We start from the raw sequence: 22,615 nt of genomic DNA on the forward strand, positions 1-22,615 counted from the left end.
TTGATATAACTTATTTTTTATCTGTTTTCTACATTCAGATCTACCCATGAAAATATGAATGTGTTCAAAAAATAAAGTTAATACATAATAAATTCTACTACATAATTAAAGATAAAATAACCACTCTACACTTCTTTTTAGTGATTTTACAAGATCAAACCTCTGGATCAGTTTATACAGACATAAGAATTGGAGAACAATACTATAATATATATATGCACACACTATATATGTCTATTTAAGATATAACTGGTAACAGTTACCCTGTTTCCGTGCTGCCCTTAGTAGGCAGAAATGTCCCAAACAATGTTGTTCAATGGTGTTTTGGGAGATCTAAATCAGGAAGAGATATCTGTTGCATTTTAATATAAAATGCATCATCATCAAAAAACAGTTTAGGACATGCAGCCTCTTTTTCATTCCCTTCTGCTTTCAAGAACAATAGTTCAACAATAACTGTTAGCAGTTAATCTCCTCTGAGAGGATCAGCATGTGGTGTTATGGAATGGATCCTTCTGGAACTCATAGTTTTGGTTTAGTAGATCTATACTGGTCCCTTATACTCTCAACAGATATGGGTCCTTTTCTTACAAAGGTTACAAGAAGCTTTAAGCTCTTCAAAAGCCTAACGACAACTAATTCTTTTTAGTTACGTATTCCTAGGCTGCAGTTACCCAGAAAAATCAAAGCCAAACCCAGAAAGTTCTTTGTTATAAAACCAAACCATTCTTATAAGGTAGCTTCCACAAAGAGGAAGAATAAAAGTAACAACCAACCTCACAGTTACACTCTGCTTAACAGGTGCAGGACAAGATGTAGCAATCACTTTGAAAACATGAACTTTTATACACAAGATGAATCCTTGCTGGTAAGTACACAGCACGGTTGAAATCTGATGCTACTACAACATTAAAAGTAAACACTTGCTAGTATGATCATCAGCATAATAACTACAACCATAATGGCAGTAATAGCGTTGGCACTTACGGTTCCTTCCTTTCAGAAAATGTCCCTGAGAAACTGACTTTCAAAGTACAAAGAATTAAAAGGAAAAATTCACATTGAGAAAATACTTTTTTTTAATTACAAACCACATTCTAAGGCATTAACCTTGTTATCATAACATGCATTTGTAATGCACAAGCATGTCTGAAATATACATTTAGTTTTTCCTATGATGAGCTGAACCCCCAGCTCTGCTTATTGCAGTGTTTCACAGAAAAGCAGTATAGATCCTATAAAATCAATCATTCAACAAGATTGACAAAAAGCAATTATTGAAAATCTTTCAGTCCTCCAAATAGTATCTTAAAATGCCCCTCTCTGTATGTGTCCTAGATAATACAGGTGTTAAGAACAGGGCAAAAAGAGAAGTCAGACATGCTGCAAATTTGTTTTCCTGGTTACTCAAAACTGGAAAATAAGATTCAGTATCAATTCAGTATTTTCAATGTTTGTTTTTTAAAGCAGTGTGGACCTTAATACATTTCTGTGTTTTCAGCTTAAGTGGTGATCTAAAGTTTAAGTATTCTGAGATAGAGAAAGTGAAAAAATCCTCTTCCTCAAGAAGATTGTTTCCCCTCAGCTATGCTGTGGTTAATTTTAGGGGTTTAGACTAGGTCAGTTTCCAGTGAAAAGAAGTGATGCCCATTATAACAAAGAATTTATTTACCCTATAGAAGCTTTCATCCTTTAGCCAAAGGTAGCTTAGACATTACCAGGCATGTCTGATCAGTCACCCAGATCAGTCACCCTTCGGAAGCCCAGCCTTGTTAAAAATGCAAAAGAACTGTTCTCAATAACCACAAAACCTTTCAATTTCTGGCCTGAGCTCTCACCAGCTACTTTGAACTTGAGAAAGGTATCAGCAGAGTCATCATATGACTCTTGCTGTTATTGCATTACAAAATAATTACAGTACATTTTTTCATTTTAAGGCATGCAAATCGTGTTTATTCTCAGAACCTTAGCATACTAATATTGGCTCTCCTAATAAACAGAAAACTGAAAATAAGTCTTACTTGCCTAACTTCCAACTTACATGACACATTAGAAGCCTGAAAGCCTTTGTCAAGATACCACTGTTTTTCACTCTACATTTATCGTGAGGCTTCTAAATAAATAATTTGGGCTTTAGAGGATAGAATTTTACTTAAAATTCAAAATCTTGTGTACATTTCTACTAAGCTCATAATTCTACAAGCTCACCATCACCAGAAATCCTGACCAAAACTGAAAATGCTTAAGTTTCAAGTTTCAAATCAGATTAATGCATTACAATATGAAACTTAATTGTCTCAAACAGCGTAAGATACGTAAGGTACTATTTCATATATTATCTCTCCTTTCAGTTGTAGGATGAATATTTTTAAAGCTTTCAAACCATCTTTTCAATATTCAAGTTGCACTATATTTTAACTTACACTGCAACAATCGAATGACCTATAATGTTATCAATTGCAATGACTGCCTACTAGACAGAGCTCCACAAATTTGATGGGACATCAAAAGATTCAATTTTGAGACTTTAAATGCTATTCCTCCAGACTTATATATTTAAAACAAATTAAATATCCCTTCCAAATATTTTTTTCTTTCTCCTCTTATTTGCCTCACCTGATTTTAGAATTCTTTAGACCCAGTTTTACTTGACCTATCAATATATAACTTACATTCAACTGAAACGGACGAATGTTTAGTTTTCACAGAATGAAATATCCACTTACAGCATCTTGGTCTTAATCCAACATGCTCCATGTAAATATACCCTCTAAAGCTGTTTATGCATGAACAGCTGATGCAACTGAAAACTGTCAATCAGGAGATGATCTGCATGCATACGTAAATCTATCTAGGTTTTTTTCCAACCCCAAGGATTCATGGGTTTTAAAGCTGAACAAGTAAATGAAAGATCTGTCTTATGTGTACTTCACTGTTACAGGCCTCAACACGGTAGTCACAGAACTGTTCACTGCTTAAATAAGGTATTTGGTATAAAGAACTACACCAATCCTCCTGTACAACTTAAATTTTATTCTACTTCTGATCATGATTTTTCATGTCAAAATATTAACCATAACTCCAGCAAAACAGCATCACTAAAAATAGCTATTTAATCTCCAAATACACTTAGAACTCACAGCATTTTGATTAGCAAAAAATGGAAGAACTTCCTAAAACATCAATTTTAAGAATGGCTAGAGACTTTCAAAGATGTTCAAAGATCCTATCCTCAGTTCTTGAGAAATCTTACGGAAACTGGACATAAGTATGTGATAAGGCACAATGAACTCTTAGCTATTAACTTGTTATGTTTTTTCAGAAAGATTCATAACATTTCTTTAAAAGAAAGTTAATGAATGATTGAAATAGTGTGTCACTAAATAGGTGACCTACATCTGCTGGCAAGTGGGAGGGCATTAAAAGGGGGTAACAGCAAACAAATCAAGACTAAAAGCAGTACGTTTAAGTTAGCATCTTTAAAAGCAAACCTTTTTTTGTTTTATTTTGTATAAAACTTTGAAAACAGTATTTCCATTCAGGGAAACCATTTTCTTCCTGGACAGTTGCAAAAGAGTTTCAGAGGGCAAAGAAAGATTTCAAAATTCCACAGGTTCTTCAATATACTACTAAGGTTGGAACAACATACTTTTGGGCAACAGAGAATGGAATAGAAACAAAAAGTAGATCAAGAACACAAAAAAAAATTCCCTTCTAAAAGCCCTTGAAAATAAGATCACCTGTATGCATCGTCTTCTTTCAAGTCTCATATCATCCTGCGGGGGTGTGGGGGGCAGGGGAAGTCCAGCAGCAAACAACACTGCAAAATGAAGAAAAAAAGTAGATGATGTAAATACAAACTAGTAAGATACCTAAAAATCGTAAACTTCCATTCTATTAGATCCCCATAGTGCTTACTTCAACCCTAGCTCTCAAGTATAACCACAGAGCTAAAACAAGGAAATCCCAAAAGAAAATGAAGGTTTCCAACAGTAAAAGTAGAGATAGGCATTACAAAACTATTGCTAGGAAAAATTAACCAAGCGTCAAAATTTCAGGAATTAACTTAAATTTTAACTGGTCATTGAACAGTTCTGAAAATTAAGGTCACTCAAAAAAAGCTCTTTTCAAACCTGTGAAAGTGAAATTATCAATAGTTAATCATCTTTGCAAAGCCCTTAAATATGTGAATTTCTACAGTAACCTAGGACAGTATTTCTAAAACATGACTGAACCTCTGTGGGATCTTACCAAATCAACAAAATACAGAACTAAAAGTGCACATACATCCATAAATGTACAAGTCTATTTTTTCCTCATATCCCTCATAACATTGAATTAGGTTCATTAGTAAAAAAGAACTGTGGGATTATGCAAAAAAACCAAACCCAAACAAAAAACACCAAAAAAACCCCAACAAAGCACAACACCCAACAACTAATCAACCCCTGGTCAAAGTATTTTTCAAGTATTTGCTTTTCACTTGTTCTCCAATGAAATATCATTGGTACTCAACAACCTAGGGAAAATACCAAAACCACTTAGAAATAACTGAGAATTTTAGAGAACCTCTGCAAATTACCTAACAGCTCAAATTGTAGAGTCTAGATTATTACTAATTAAACACGTCCTGTTATATCTAACTCCAAGAAAGCGTGCCTAGCCTAAAATGCACTTATATACTGAAATTTTAGCAGAAAACATTGCAGTTTGCTCCATTTCTTCACCACCAATGACCATTTAAGCACTACATGCACCCTAAGCCTGGTTAGCCTTTCTGCCACCACACTGCCTTCTTCCCTCGCACCACAGAAATGTCACACACACAAACAAAAGGTAGTGGCAGGAAGACATGGAAGAATTTCTTATGTGACACACGTAGGAGTATATGTTGCAGTAGTTCTATTTTACGAGCAGGTGAATTCTTACTGTCATGCCTCCAAAAGATGGAGAGGGCAAACAAAAACCGGTCATCCCACATCATGAATCAACAGCTTTATTTTTTCACAACTGAAGTACCACACAGACGTAGAACGTCACTGCCACATCCCCAGTATTCATTAACTTGGATAAGGCTAATGAATATTGCCTAAGGCTACACAAGACCCTACAAACTCTCATGCCTAAATCACTTAAATTTGGATGAAAGTTCAGTCTGGTATGTATTGTAAGTGTATACATTGCACAGACAGACAGTGTCTTGCACTGAGGTCAGGTGCACTGAACACAGCAGAGATAGTCACTTGTGTTCAGGAGCAAGAAAAGAGGAAGAAGAAACTCTTCTCTCCTTTACACTAAATAGTCCCTGGACTTAAACAAACAAACAACAGAAGCCTTGGAGCACCAGATATATCCAACTGACATCAATACCTTAAAGCTACCGAGGTAGTACCATTTTTGAAAGCTTTCTCCAGCCAAGATACTGTGATTAAAAAAAAATAAAGAAATATCTATGGACAGTAAGATTATTGAAAGCCTTTTCCAGTAGTAGCTGAAAGGACTGAAGGTATCGCTCTTGTCTTTACCAAGTTGTAGCTCAAATACATCAAGGATCACCACTCATTTGCATCAGCACAAGGCCAGTTTCAATACTAAACCAGCTTAGTTCAAACTATCAACAAACATAGTTTGAGCAAAGCTAGCTGATTTTTAGCCAAATAGATTGTAGAGCATTCATACGTTGTCTTCTGCCAGTTCTACAATGGGAATGGCATGCTCCAAAAGCAGCACATTAGCACATCCCCAGTGCTTTACAACAGCCTAATGTTGTACCAAACCAACTGCAACGCCAGCAACATACAGCACTGACCTGGACAAGAGATTGCCAAACTCTAAGAAAACAGTTTAGGAACATACTGTCCAATAAATACAGACTACCAAGTTATAACTACAGAACTTGAAATCACACAGCTCATTCTGTGAAAGGAGTAAAACAACTTCATGCATATAGGAAGCTATGCTTTTTGTTGATTGGAAATTAAACTACAATATTTTAAGATCACTTACAACACTAACTCTAAAAATGTATTTATCTTGTAAAGAATTCACAAAGGTACGAGAAAGGAGAAACCAAACAGTAAAGGTAACTAACACACACAGACCTGAATTGTTTTAGAATTTAGAAGATGATGTTAGAGTTACCAGGTGAAGAGTTACTCTTCCAGAAGGAAGAGTTGTTGATGTACCTATAAAGTCATTAACAGTTTATTAACAGGGAATCAATACATCCACCCACTTCATAGCTAACCAGCAAAACAAATCCACCACAAACCAATGCACTTCTTCAGTCTCCTTACAGCTCTCCAACAATTACCTTCTGAAGAACTGGACAACTCACATGGAATTATGACCTGGAGTAGAAAGGTAGGTGTCTATTGTAGCACTGTATTCTAAAAAGGGATCCACAAATTAAAAAGTAATTCTAAAACATTAGCTGAGAACAAAGACAATGAGTTACTGTGATGGTAACAGTATCACACACAAACACACAACCTTCAAGGGTAACATTTTTAACTTTATTTTTTTTACATAGATACAACCAAATCACATATAATAGCTAGAGGGGCAACACATTAAACTCAGTAACTGAGTGGCTTATGTTGTGCCTTTGCATTGCCAAGTTCTTAAAATCAAAAGGCCTATTCAAAAATCTTCTTGGCTTAGATAATAAATTGATGATAAGAGGAGGCACAAGCAAATCCCACTCATCACAGTCTGTAAAATCATTACTAGAAGAATCCCCTTAGTAATAACATTTACTGGGCTTCAGGAACCCAGTTTGATCTACTTACTGGTACAGAACAGAAGTGAATTAGAAATACAGGAGTAGGAGGAAGAGATGACAAGAAAGGTGTTTAAAAGCAAATTATTTAAAGTGGTAACCCAAACAAAAGAATAAAAGCTGAAGTCTTTCATTTAAACAAAGAGAGCAGTTCTTGGAAATCAACTCTGTACAAAGCTACCATGTTAAAACTTTACTTCATGCTTTTATTTCCTATTTTAATTGCTGTTGCTTTCTGTTCTTCATCTTTCCTACCCACACAATGCTCTTCTGATCTCCTCAAAATACATATAATGGGATTACCTATCCAAAGCCACTCCACATTCATGAATAATTTCAAGTGTAGAGTTCAGCTTTACTACAAAGTGTGTAGTTAAATAAGCGAAAGACACTGAGCACATTTTATCTCAGGTTATACTCCACCATATTATAAAGATGGTGACTGTGAAACGCATAAAACTTTCATGTGTCTCTGACTTTTCCTTGCTTTAATTTTAAGCATATATCAAGAATTCTTTCCACGACAAATTTAAATAAAGAGTTTTCAGAATATCAACAACAGCACACCCAAGGGCTTAAACTAAACGAAAAGTCTGCTGGTGAAGGTTTTACTTTTGCATTTTACTAATTAAAACACTTTTTATATAGATTTATTTTCCTTATCCAATACCACTGTATTATAAGATTCAATATGACAACTTTAGTAAAAAATGGAAAGATTTTGCAAACTGATCACAACAAAGTTCTGAAATTTTTCCCTCTGCAAAAATGTTATTTTGTAGTATCTAAAGTCATATTCATGAAGTACCAGAGAAATCTCTGCATATCTCATGACTACACACACTGCTGTCAGAGATGAACATAATTCAGGTCACTGACCTTCGCTGAATGCAGGCAGGCCTGTTGCTAGCAACATAAAATATAAATACTTACTTAGAAGCAAATTTATTTATTTATTTACTAAGAAAATTATCCTGAGGTATACACTATTAAATTTAGATTATTAACATACTGGAATATAATGGATCTAGATGTATATAAATCTATATAATAGCGATTTCTTAAGCTGTTGTTATTCTGCATCTCAACAGCCTCCTCTTGAAACTACACATGGACAACGAATGATGTTGCTTGATATAAGACATACAGGGCAATATATTCACCAAATACACCAGATTTGGTGTATTATTTAAAATGCTGCATAATAAAATGTGAAGTACAACCACTACCACTAGAATTTTAAATAAATAAATTTCATAGGGTGCTAGCAGTTGTCGACCTCTAGGACTAGTTCCCAAAGAGACACAATTGAGGAATTCTGAAATCATTTTTCTTACAGCACCTAGCACATACAGCGTCTTTTGTTACTAGGTAAAATCCCAAGAGTTTAGATGTACAAATTAACATGTATCTGAAAACCAAACACACACACACACACATATTTACTGCTGCTGTTCTACTTAGGACCAACAGATGCAATGTTATATGTGAGAAATAATTCACAAGAGTGAAAAGAAAATAAAAAACCACAAACATCGGACTGCTTTGTATATCCAATGTACAAAGCAGAACTCAGTAAAACGTCTGAGGTTCACCCACAAAATCACATACGTAAAAGTAGATACGGTTTCAGCATGAAAACCCAATGTATACCTCCACTTCTATGGACACCTGCGTGTTTCTATAGCTGATAGCCAATATATTGAGTACTAAGCAAATGACGAGTAATTCATGATCATCGTATTTAGCATATTCCCAAAGAACCCCGTCTCCAGGTTTAAGTGCTTTGGTGTTATGGAAAACCTATTAGCTTAAGAAAGGGAATGTTACAATTTTGGGAAGAAGGCATTTTTGTACAGGACAGGTTTTCAAGTTAGGGTGAAAAGACAACTACTATCAAACCAATACACCATTCTTCCTAAGAGCTTTGTAATCCCAATGAATTTTAAATGCACACTGCTGAACTAGAAGACTATGCTAGTTTCTAGATCAATATTTGTGAGATGCTTATAAAACAATTGCCTCTAAAACAAAACACACTATCATCATTTTTCTTGTATACTGTAAAATTATTTTCAGTGTTCCAAAAAGCACTAGTTCCTCTAAAAAGAATATACTGTGAATGACTAGTTTCACTCTTATGCTAAATTTACCACATGTGATGCAAGAACCCATCTTTTAAGTGTGAGAGCATGTACAAGCAGCTTTACTGAAATCACTAAGTTTCTCACCCAAATTCAAGCCTGGCAAACGCAGAACAACAGTTGCAGTTGAGCAAGAATTTCTTTTCAGCAGCACTACCGTTTAAACGGCCTGTATCCTTTCCACCATTACCTGCTTGGTTGAGACAATGTTACTATTAGAGGGTCACTCAGCAAACTGCATTGGGGAACTGACCCAGGTGGAAAAGGAGGGGGAAAAAGAAAAGGAAAAAAAAAACCACCACTGGTTTTTATCCCGTATCAGTTCTCAAATCTGGTCCGCTACAGATGCACAGCAGCCTAGCAGCTGGGATAAAAAGGGGCTTCATTGAAAATCACAGAATCATAGAATGGTTAGAGTTGGAAGGGACCTTAAAGATCATCTAGTTCCAACCCCCCTGCCATGGGCAGGGACACCTCCCACTACAGCAGGTTGCTCAAATCCCCATCCAGCCTGGCCTTGAACACCTCCAGGGATGTGGCATCCACAGCTTCTCTGGGCAACCAGTTCCAGGGTCTCACCACCCTCACTGTAAAGAACTTCTTTCTAGTACCTAATGCAAATCTTCCCTCTTTGAGTTTAAAACCATTACCCCTTGTCCTATCACTACACTTCCTGACAAAGAGCCCCTCCCCATCTCTCCTGTAGGCTCCCTTCAGACACTGAAAGGCTGCTGTAAGGTCTCCCCGGAGCCTCTCTTCTCCAGACTGAACAACCCCAGATCTCTCATCCTGTCCTCATAGCAGAGGTGCTCCAGTCCTCTGATCATCTTCGTGGCTTCCTTAGGCCAGCATTGGTGTCAAAATACCAAACATCAAGGAGCACCTAATTTTATCAACAGTGCCACACCAGTATTAATTCAGTACTACTTCAGAGTGCAATCTGAACCTCCAAGATTTCTAACATACAGTTTTTTAAACCTATACTTTTAATGAAAGAAACGCCTAATTTCTAAAAAGTGTACTGCTTTCCTTGTATATGAAGGAACTGAACAGTGTAAAACTTATACTTAACTCATACAGCCAGAGAACTTGGGATTTGTTTTTTAAATATGTATTTCTTCATGGGAACCCCAGACTAAAGCCTATGGTTTTAGGAAGAATTAAACTGACACAATTTAGGAGGAAAAAAAGAAAATAAAAAGAGAAGAAAAAAAAAAAAAACACATCTATGCTAATATAAAAGTTCAAATACTTCAATTTTTTTTAGATAATTTGCATATGCTTCTTTTCTTTCTCATTGACTAAAGATATTAATTTTAGAAGCAGAAACTTAAAACATTTTTCAGTATACTGACCATATAAGGAACCACAAATTAGAGTGGGGAGTGGTTATTTTTTCTACCCACTTAATAGTGTCAAGCAAAACAGATCAGGTTACGTTTTAACTGTTTTGGAATAGCAAAGTCATGCCACTGTATTTACATTCCCCTCCCTCATCCAAAAGAAGCAAAGAGATGCTACAGCAGGAGTTGCCCATCTCCTGCAATAACAGCTAAAAGGTTGACAACTGTTGGATAGAACTGAACTCTCACAACCAAGCACCTCCTTCTGTACCGTTTAATGGCCTCACTGAGTATAAATGCAATTACTAAGGAGTCCCATTTACACGATCCTTGAAAATAATTCCACCTCAAATTCACATAAGCATTAAGATAACAGAATTCCAGGAACGGGGAGGACATTTATGAAATACAGGTATTTTTGAATTAATTCGATGTTATCTTACAAAACCAGATGTATGCAACATTGTTTTTCATGTTAACACATGTACCCTATCCTTAAATAAGTGACATCCAACAGGCAACCATTTAATTATTATTTTTTTTAATAAATAGAGCCATTTTAGTTAGTATGTTAAACATGAACTAAACAGTAGCATGCAAATAAAGTCATATTTCAAAGCATAATATCCATGAGAGCAGTAAACTAGTTTATCCAGAGTAATTTGCTCTCACAGTTGTGAAATGTTTTGCGGAGCTGAGATTTTTCTATAGATGTCCTGAAAAAGATTGACCATTTCATTTACAGAAACCGTTTCTGTTCCATGTGGTTGGGAAAAGAACTTTAAAAATGCAAAGCAAAACATAGGCCACTATATATTAGCATTCATCAGTTTAGAACTTTAGACCTGAAGAGTCTCAAGGGAATACAACCTTCCTACTTCTCCCTCATTTTTTTTCAGCCATAAAGCAAGCAAACAAGGAATTAAAGGAGCACCTAAAGTTTCCACAGAAAACATCACTCAATTTACAAGTCTTTACTACAATCTTGATATTACTACAGCTTACTATTTGCCCAATTTTGTGGTCACTAACTACTACTTCCATTCTTTGTTGTACCCTTTATTTACAAAACAGACTCTACTTCTCAGAGACCTGGCAAAAGAGGGTACTCAGATGCAGCTACTTCAAGGTTTTAATCTGAGAATAGAGTTGGGACAGCACTTGTGGTGGTCTCCAGACAAGCCATGTGAACTGAGCTGCTTTTACCTCTAAAAATCTGCAAAGAGCTCAGACCCACATTATATATAGGTACAGATACACATACATAACCTCACACTACATACATATGGGAGGTAAGGGCAGTTGCTCTTCCCTGCAACTACAGACTATTTTCACAGCAGTGCCTTTACACTGATGAAAACACATAATCTTAATTTTTCAACAGGCAAAGACAACAGTTTGTGTCCAAAAGTTTGCTAAAACAGCTATTAAAAAAGGAGGGATTCCAAAAACTTTAAGAAAATAAAAACAGCATCTGAATAGTACAGCATTTTCCCAGCTACCACAGTTTTAAACAAAATATTATGACACATTCAAGAGACTTCAGCTTTCTAAGTGACCCATCCTTATCAAATTCAGATGTTACTGGGTTTTTACAACATTACTGTTTCTTTGTTTCAACTGTTTGCTTTTTCTTTCTCCCCTTTTCATTCTGCCCTGAAGCATGATACATTCCATATCATTCTGCAATGTACACTAACAGGAACCAGAAATTAATAAACGCATAGGTTATCATCACGTTTCAGTAAATATTACTGTAACAGAACTGATCAAAACCAGAGAGAACTCAGACCACAACAATCTCCATTACAGAAACACCTTATATACTTATAGAGATTCCTGGGAAATTATCTGTAAAGCTACATCTAAATGAAATAAGACTACTTCTTCATTTCAATTTTGGCAGCAGATAGTTCCGACTTTACTTTCAAAAGCGATCTAAAGTTACATATTTCAAGAACCTTTATAACAACCTAGATGTTCATTGCCCTGACACAACAGTACCTTTAATCTTTAAGGTTTCCAAAATATTTTAGTACACGGAGATATGCACATCTATAGTAATCCAAATTAAAAAAAAAAACCAACCAAAACCAAACAAAAAATCCAATCCAAAACAAATCAACCAACCACACACAACCATGGACTGCTGGCTAGCTCTGTAAATAGATGGTGCTTATTTATAAGACTTTGGGTAAGTGGCTTATTTCAGCCATACGTTGGTTGTGTACCTTTTTAAACACTTCTCAACCTTTTCAAACACACCATGGACTAACTGCTGTTTAATTGATTCCCATATGACAGCTCCCGTTGACAACTGCAATGCCACACTTTACCTTTCATTATCCAGGAGATTTAGACTGGACAGGCATCCACACAGCTAGGTACTCTCTGGTAATATGTTAACCATATGCCTGGGTCGTAAACCAGACCTCACCCTATAAATCCCTATACCTTCTGCCAGGTATACTTCTGATATGAAAAGTGACAATAGAGAAGTACTGCTGATAACCTTTCCACTTTAACATGATAAATCAGATTTAACTGCCCAAGCTTCAGTTTAGGCTGAAAAGCTGAAACTCGTCTACTTCCACCTTGTATCCAAAGAAGCCATAAGAAAATATTTAGTTCTCAAATATCAGAATTTTCCTTAATGCGTCTATCAGATTCACCCACTTAGATGGGTTTTTCTGGGGATACTTGTTCAGAGGTGTTTCTGAACCACTGCATCTAAAGGAGCAGAAAAAGGAAAAAATTTCTTCAGTTATAAATTCATACTTTTATCATCCTAGAAATCCTGCAGAACTCAATGTAAACCGCTAAAAAAAAACCCCCAAAACCTCTAGCCTTTAAAAATCAATCAACAAGCTAGCCAAATAATACCTCTTTCCAACAAGACCTCAGCCACAACATCATTCTGATGGCATACTCACCAGTCACTATGAAAAAATATTAACATTACTGTACCTAGAGCACAATCATTTAAGAAGCCTGCCATGGAGGACAGCTTCAGCTCTAAGCTTTCTCTTTTTTTTTTTTTTCCTTGCCTCAGGGAAATAGACAAGACACAGTCTGTCTTATCATCAGGTGATGATTTTTATGCAGGACAAGTTCACAGGCTTCACATTGATATTAAAATAGTCAAACTCAGTACTTCAGAAATAGGGTACACACCGCCTCTCCTGAAAGACGAGGGGAAGAGACTGATTTAGCAGGTTGACAGCAGCAACCAAAGCAATTTTGGCTCACAAATGGCTATTCCTAAAGTAACTCTAGACACACTCTTCAAAGTGGAAGGACATCCTTCTGTATTTGCACGACTCGAAATCCCGGCACATTATTTCTCTTTTTCTACATATCCCGAGTATAATGCTAAAATGGAATATGGAATAGCCATGCAAGTGTAGTAAACGGGGATATAACCACAACTTAAATTTGCTCACAGAACTCAAATTTGCCTTTAAATTAGATCTATCAATGTTAAATTTTAGGATTACTTCTAGAATTTCAGGATACTGACAAAGTAACCGGGACCCTACGCACAGACAGGAAAAAGTTACATGTTGTTTAAAGAACAAGCTGAGGAAGCCTGTATTTCCAAAACTATATATACCACATCGGCTCTTCCAGATCTATTTAACCTGGAAGCCAAAAACCAAACTCCAGCTTTTGCCAGACATGTCAGTACAGAAACACAATGTTTAAAAATCTTGTTCAACGTGCTTTCAAATAGCAGTTCATATGAAGTTCAATAGCTTTGAAAATTGACAGCGGTCAAGTTCAGGCTCTATGACAACCAGATGCGTTCAAAATTGACGGTGAATAAATTGAGATATTTCATTAAAATAAGAATTCTCAGCTCTGCAGCTCCCCAAAAGCCAAAGCTGATTTAGAGTTGGCTGCCGTGTTCCCACCCACACCCCTCCTTGCCCTTAACCACTCAGTGTAGGCCCATCTCTTGCACCATGTCTGGCACCTGCCCCAGTCTCACTGAGTCAGTTCTGCAATTTAGCACGATGTAAAATATTCACCTTTTTTGATCAGTTTTCTGCTGACTCTGCAGAGTTCCAAAGCCCAACTCTGACTTTCAGCTTAAAAATCTACACAGTAAATAAGAACCTGATTGTTCTTTAGCACATGCATAAAGCTAACACATTTATATTCTGCATACTACTACTTGATCACAGAAAACTTTATTTGCATTTTTGTGCAGACTTTGATGTTCTGGACCTTTGAAACTGACAGTTCCTAGGTCAGGGCCGGGAGTCCAAATACCGCTACTGAGGTGAGGCAGCCATGCTCTAGGACTGTGCTGGTGTAATAAACAGGGCATTCTGCTCACGGAGGGAGAACCTCATTGCGTTGGGTGTTGTGAGACACAATAAAATGATAATCCTCACCTAAAAAGCTCACTGGCAAAACACACCATGTTTGTCCACAAACAGACAAAAGCAGAGAGCTTACAAACTTTAGCTATCTATGATAAGGGTTGCTGTATAGGCTAAGAATACAGTAAAAGATTAATAAAGAGCAACAGAGCTGTATTTCCAATAGTTCTTTCCAAACTGCCACAGAGCACTTGGAAAACCACAGCTAATATCTGGTTTGATATCGATAGTAATAGACCCCACCTCCACTTCAAGAACACAACTGAAATGTTTACAGGCTTTTCTATATATAGTTTGTGTCTGTCATAATAGTCGACATAAATAAATTTGAAGAAATAAATTTAATCAGGCATGCCAACTACAAATTTCTCTGATGTTGGAAAGCAAAATGAACAAAAAGACTTTTCACCACAGTAAAATCCAGCATGCTTACCATTCCACTCTCACTGTCCCAGCCTAAGTATATATAGAGACTTGCATGATATGCTTTAAGTCTTAATTCAGGCTCAAGTTGACCAATGTAACACCAGGAGAGAAAGCTGAATTCTCAAGCAAAAACAATTCTATTTTAAATTACTTCAGCAATCACGTAGGGAGCATTATTTCTATTATCTTTAGATCCCAATTTAGAGAAGCTAGGGAAATGCACCTTTTTCAAAATTCAAGACACCTCTAGCATAAGCAAAATACCATCTATTTCTCAGGAATTGCACTTACTACATACACTCAAATACATTTCAAAAAATAACATGGTATTTGTATTTCAACATATGAATTAACAAATGCAAAGACACACAGTTTATCAGATTAAGTCCTTCAGAAAATTAACTTAATTTCACTATATAAAAAAACAGTGTTAAAGCCCCTTAACAAATAACTGAAGAGTGAGTAGAAGAATCCACTGATACAAAGTATTCTATGTTCCATCTATACTCTCCCACACTCTCTCCACATTATTTGCATATCATTCCTAACTTGGTGGTTGTGCTACATTTCCATAACTCACATCATATCTTTTCACTGAGGAAATAAAACATTATCCAGGAGCCATTTCCCATAAAACGCATAAGCACTGATTAAATCCCATAAAGTTTCTTTTTCCTCTTCCCTTAAGGGTAAGCACACCCATCACTGGATTGGAGAGTCGTGTTTCCTTTTCTCTCCTTCTGTCCCATGATTCTTTAGTTCTTTTTTTGTACAATAGCACAGATTACATGGGACTCAAGGACAGTTGCCAACAATATCTGAAAAGCCAGGTAATCTAGGTATTCTCACCGGAACTGAGTAACGCGAGTTCAGATTTTCTCCATCTGAAGAACACACTAAATCAGCAGGAAGGGCAGCAGTTCCCCTCTGTCCTTCCCAACACTCAGGTGCATGGCTCTGCCCCCTTTCTTGGAAAGCTTCAGCCTTCACACTGAATATACAGTAAAAGAAACAGCTCAATGACCCAATTAAAAACTGTTCACATCTTTGTCAGGTTCATTTCCTGCCACTTTAGTAAACTGAACCGGCTCAGCAAATGGTAAGAAAAACTTAAAAGCTAGAATAAAAAGGCTAACAGCGCCAAAAAAAGATGCTAGCTCAGTTTGTACCACAGAACATAACTTCCCACCAAGCGTATGCCTTCACAAGCTGACCAAACTCAGGGCTACTATTTATAAGAAAAGCGCAAGTCACAGACGATGCTCATCTTCCTGGCACTCTTCCACCTCATGATGAAACAGTTTAGGTAGCTAAATTGGCATTAAAGTTTTCACCTTTACTTATACCATTAGCGTTTTGTGCTTAGCTTTTAAGCAGGCCCAACGTGGAAAAGTAAAGCAAAAATGCCAACAAAGAGAACTTGCAAGTATGCTCAACCAAGGGAGAAAGTGGACAAAGAACCTCTTGCAAGACAATTTAGGCTGCTGTCAAACAGTCACGACATATTCCCCTGCAACATCCAGATGGTAAAGAGGAAGGGGTCGCAATGATGAGGACTCCAAGTCCATCTGCAGCCCTAGCTTAACTCCCCTCTGTCCTGTAAACCATCTTTAAAGGAGGAAACTATTGTACCTCTTGTATTATGATCATGAGGAAATCTCCAATGCGTATAACATCTAAAACTATGGTAAAGAAAAGTTGCCAAGGTAGATCAACAAAAAAATGCACAAATGGGTTTTCCCCTTCTTTGTTCCTTCAGTGTAGTAAATAAATACATGAATAAATAAAGATTCCACATTTTCCTCACATCATTCACTCCAGAACTACAGCCCTAACATTTCTCAGAATGTACATCACTCTTAGCTCCAAAAATTTTTAACAAAACATGAATCATCCTAACATAATATTTTTTAACTTAACATAATTCAACATGGTTTTAAGTTCCATCTGTAGTTCATTTACCATGGCCTTATTTCCCAGTTAAGAAACCACTGACCTAGAAAACTCTCATTGAAGAAGGAGATAAATTAACAAACTTCAGTAAATTTTCATATAACCTAGTGATGAAGTCAAAATACCTTCTTTTTCAGATTCAAAACTCTGAGCTCATTTTATTATCTTGATAGCCTCCATCCCTGCCATTAAGCATAATGTTAAAGCAAATCTTGGTATATCCCAAAATACCAAGATACTACTGCAGAGGTAGTAGGCTGCAAAATTTTGGTGAGTTTTAAACGGTATTATAACCCTTTAAGAAGAATTTACACCCCCTATTCAAGTCATATATGCATGTGTATGCATGCACATGCATGGAGAAGAGCCAGTACAGACAGTGGGTACAGATCAACCAACAAAAGCTTTACTGGGGGACATTATCACATCAAGTACAAGATTTCATCAAACATTTATGGCAGCTCTATACCTATACAAAATAGCATTACAGGTAGCTTACTGGAGGCTCTAGAATGCTTGTTCTGCCAGATAAAATCATTGGCCTTTCTGCAATAAGTTTAAAAAAAAAACCAAAAAAACAACAAACTGGACAAGAACCACACACCATTTAGTCCAGAATGTATTCATCATAATCTAGTATGACCATCTACACAACTTTTTTTAGAATTTCATCCAGTAATTCCTCATCAAGCCTTTATCAATGTATGGAATACCTCACAAAAATACCTAATCATTTAAAAGCCTTCAGGGACCAAGAAACCATGACACTTTCATCAAGTGGAATGGATTGCCAATCACCATTAGAACTGGGTTTTACAAATCTAACAAGATGTTGCAGATACCCTGCCATAAGGTGATTCGATCCAAATTTGACAGCTAAGAGTTCAAATTCACAATCATGTTTACAACTTACCTTTTGTCAGCTTCTCCTCAGTAACTGACCACACACACATACATACCTAACCTACTCGCACACACACTGAACCCACAAACGTGACAGACTTTGCTTTCACTCAAACAAGAGAGAAAGAAGGTTAAGGCTCAGGCTAAAGCAGCACATAATCGCTAAGATAATCTAATAATTTGCTGCTACAAAAAAAAAAAACACTAAATCAAACCAAAAAAAAAACCACCCCAAAACACCCACCACCACAACCCAAAACAAAACAAAAGAAGAGGGGTGGAGGGGGGCTGTTCTGCCCACATTCCTCGCTTTCCCAATCCTCACTGCTCTGGCACTAATTGACCCAAAAGAAAACCAACTTTTTTCAGTTTGCTTATTGGCTTTCTAACACACACAGACAATGCCAAGTTACTTGAAAAAATGTGTCTTTTTTTTTTAATGTTTTAAGGCTTTAATGAACTCAGGACAATTGTTTTTTAAAATAACCGTGTTCTATTATGGTCCTGAATGTGAGTTCAAGCTTAGTCTGTTAACTGGGGATAATGTTTTGAATCCCTCTTTGAGTACAGTCACTATGGAGATGTATAGAATTCATTTTTCAAAATATTCTCTGATGGCAGTCATAAGACAAAAGTCTAGAAGACATCTCTCATCAAGATAAAAGCCCTGGAAAATTCTCTCTAACAGAGGCCTTTCAGATTAATTTTGTCTAACTAGACTTTTATGAGGCTAAACAGAAAAACTGAACCTTTGGGACAGTGTATATCAACTTCACCAACTCCAGCATCCAAATACTGGGTGTAAACTGATCAGTCTAATCCTGAGTTATTTGTCATTTTTTCAAGAAGCAGACATTGCTCTAAAACTTAGACAATATTATCCATTTAAGTAATTCTAGGACGTGTCAAGATTATACAACTTTTTGACTATTTAGTAGTATCTCTGCCAGCAGCAGACGTTGCTAGAGTTCTGACCAGAGAAGTCTAGTTTCCTGCAGCATTTTTTTTCCTGATAAAAATTCCTAAAATTATTTTAATAAGGCAGGTTGCAGGAAGGAAATGAGGACAAATTAAAAAAAAAAAAAAAAAAAAGTAAAAAGGCTTTTAAATCCTGACCTTACATACCTCCAAACAGTACTCAAGATCACCACATCTGAGGTACCCAGAAAATAAAACGGCAAGAAAATCTTCAGTGTCCCACTGAAGTCCTTGTAGACTACCAAGATTAGCTCGCTACATGGAAAGACTCCAAAACAAAGCCACTTTTCCAGCAGATTTTTTCTTTAAGTTTCTACTAACGTTACTGAACTGGTGTATTTCATGCAATGATATGCCGTGCTTTTTAAGAAAGATCACTGTAAAAAGGTAACTTCTGATCTAGATCTGCTCTTGTTCCCATTTTGTTTAAGAGCTCAACAAGAAGGTCACAAGTGTCATCTGACACACTCCAAGGATGATGCTAGCAGACGTATCCTTAGGAAGAATACAATTTTTCTAGGCACATCTGAAGCAGCAGAGCAATGTATGAAATCACAGGGGCACAGCAAAAGGGATAAGAAAAGCAAGATTCAGAGCTATCAGTCGCACCAAACAGACCGAACACAGTCTGAGACTCACCTCTACAGCTCTTTGTACGTCCAGTTTCCAGCACGAGGCAAAAAGGAGACACTGAACATGACAATGTAGTCATTAAGACCATCATAGCAGAGAACTCTGTCACAATTCATAACACCATATACTACACCGACAACTTCCCTCTTTCCAATACTTTATTTTTTTTAACAAGAAAGGACCAGCTTTGGAAATAAGCCAAAACTCTACAATGTTAATCTGAGATTTTACTTGAACTGAACATAAAGGGGACCTAATATCAGATCTTAAGAGAAAGAGTGTTACACTGAATCTGTGTGGTGCTACATTGAACCTGAGGAAAGATGGTTCCCCACACAGACCCAGCAGCCAAGGCCTACTGTGTCTTCTTTGCTCAGAGATTTTTATTCAAAATATTTCAAGGTAGCTTCATACTGGATTTACAGGAATTACTAGAAAGGATGGAGACATTCTTCATGATGCCTCTGTATTTAGGAAAAGAGCAAGAGACATGCTAACCTGTACAGATTATATCTGCCACAGACACTGCTGAAAACACTGAGCAGCCTTCTTCCCTTTGCTGAAGGGGTCAAGGAGATGGATGAAATCCTGAAGGGCAAAAAAAGACAGCAAAAAGTGGGAAGTTCTGAAATGCAAAATAGTCAACCCAAAGCAAGTCAGGGAAAAAGAGAAACAAGTCTTCATGAAAAGCACAATGAATTGCTGAAGAAGGAGATGGGAGGGGGGAAAGACAGGCACCAAACATCAAAGTAGTTAAACCATTATTTAACTAAGAACCTCAACTACTACTAGAAACTGAGCAATGCCATGTTGTTTAACACAAGCCAAAAGTCTTTCGCCACAAAAAAAAACCCCATGCATAAAACAATTATTATGAACAAAGTTAACTGAAGAGTAGACTGGAACAAGACTCAAAGCAGAAGAAATGATGGATGGGAGCCAAAAAAAAAAAAAAAAAAAAAAAAAAACCAAAAAACCACAAAAGCCACACGCACTGTCTGTTTTATGGAACATATTTTGGTTGAAAGCAAGCTATATACTGAAATTTCCAAACGCTGTGTTTAAAATACATCTCAAACTTTAAAAAAAAAATCACTAGAAGATATTTCTACTTAGAATTCAGAGAAATTAAAATATCTTTGATGCCTGATGGTCAGCTTTTTATGGTTCTGGAACGATCTGCACACAAAATGTGACTTAGCATTTATGAGTAATACTTTTATTTACTAACCGAGAAGGAATCAGCTGAACATTTCCAAAGACAACTACTGTAATTCAGAATACCGTTTGCCCTATTAGCGCGTACATCCTGATAGGAGGCTGCTTGATAACCTGACCTAGAACAGCTGGTCTAAAGAAAAAAAATCTGAAAGCTCAGACAGTGATGTTTAACTGCGCTCTCATATAAGAATGTAGAAGTAAGATGTCCATCACATTTTGCACAGAGAAAGGATGCCTTGCAAAGTACTTCAGGTGCTCCTGCCCCCAGTTCACCCAAAGACTTTGAGAAGCAATGGAGATGGGCAGAAAAATTCTGTTGCTTTTTTCCTGCTATAAAGAGCGAGTGTATTTTCCAATCTTCCACGTTTTTATTTGAAGTCACCTTGGATTATTAAAATGTGGATGGATTCAAATACTAAGGAAACAAATACTCTCCTGTCTACTTTGCCAACTAACAGGTAAACAGTTATCAACAAAATTTAAATAACTTGAACAAAAATATTAGGTATCTGAATACATGGAAGTGAAACAACAGCCCAATCCCAGCAGCTCTGGTCACTTATTTAAGAGGAAAAGCAAGCATGCATCCAAAAGAGTTGTTTGTTTGTTTTTTAACATAACTGGTCCAGCTGGTGGTTATGTTAAAACCGGGCTATCAAGAGAAACATTTTTTCATGTCTCCTTCCTATAGCAGGAACAAGAAAACTAAGTATCTTTACCCTGCAATTTAGTTTCTGGTATACAAGATGTGAGCCTAGCTTCTTGAAAGACAGCTGAAAAATAACTTTCATCATAACATTAATTTTAGAAGCTTAATCTTTCATTTTGTCCAAACAGGAATAATACATATTTTTTGTGTGCAGATCTATCTTAAGGCAAAATAGAATTCAAGTAAAAATTTCAGAAGTGCATGAGATTGAGAATAAATCTACATATTATGTAGTTTTGTGGTAATGTTTTGGGGGAAAAAATCCCACAAAATTAAAAACTTTTTGTTTCTTAAGAGGTTTTATTCTTTAAAATGTGGATATTTTTTCCCCTCAAACACATTGCTCTTACAGGGGGGAAGAGAAAGTAAGAACAAGTGAAAAAGAACAAGCATGAGAAAACACTGGGCAAGCAAGAGACTGAGCAAGTGACAAAAAAAGAGGTGCTTGACAGACCGAGCACTGGAAAGGACACGGGAGAAAAAGGGCATGAGCAGAAGTTAGAAAATTATAATAAAGAGCAAGCAAAAGTGAGGAAGAACTAGAGGAAGAGCAGAAGTGAAGAGAGCACAACAAAACAGACACATCATGAGTAACCAGGAGTGTTAGCAAGAAGGAGAACATTATCAAGACTCGTGGAGTGTGTCAATAGTGCACACAAGCAGGACAGCATCAGAGTGGGAACATTAGTGAGGGAATAAGCATGGAAGTTTGAGATAGCAAGCAAAGTCGGGGGGCGGGTAGAAAGACAGAAAGAGCAAGACTGACAGGGGAGTGATTTACTACAGGAGGGGTGGCAAAAATTCCTCAGAATGATGCTCTCCATTAAGTAACAGCGCTATCAGAGCCAGCTAACCAACCCCTGCCTCTTCCAGGCACCCTGTTCCTGTCCACCCACACAACCCATTCCATTATCTTGTCAAATGTCTGAGCAGCAGCACAGTGTACTGGGTCTGGGAACCGATCTGACTGAGAAGTAACCTGATTCTCCACCCCCACACACACCCAAATGTTATATATATAAAATTATATATTTCAGCCAACTCGGTTTCCAAGTCTGATTCACTGGTTGGTCTTACAAACAGCTGTGCCAACACAAAGCAGGTGGGAACAAGCAGCCAGAATCTGGAGAGAAGGG

The 22,615-nt window shown here is 36.8% G+C and overlaps 1 protein-coding gene across 1 annotated transcript in view; it reads right to left on the reverse strand.

Moving 5' to 3' along the window:
• Positions 1–22,615, reverse strand: part of DYRK1A (dual specificity tyrosine-(Y)-phosphorylation regulated kinase 1A) — an 88,813-nt gene that overhangs the window by 55,494 nt on the left and 10,704 nt on the right. The window contains exon 2 of the mRNA XM_014938168.1: positions 3,741–3,820. Within this exon, the coding sequence (XP_014793654.1) occupies positions 3,741–3,750 (10 nt within the window). The 5' untranslated portion in view covers positions 3,751–3,820. The remainder of the gene's footprint in view (positions 1–3,740; positions 3,821–22,615) is intronic.

The sequence above is a fragment of the Calidris pugnax genome, unplaced genomic scaffold, assembly GCF_001431845.1.
Source record: "Calidris pugnax isolate Ruff unplaced genomic scaffold, ASM143184v1 scaffold25, whole genome shotgun sequence".
Classification (NCBI taxonomy): Eukaryota; Metazoa; Chordata; class Aves; order Charadriiformes; family Scolopacidae; genus Calidris; species Calidris pugnax.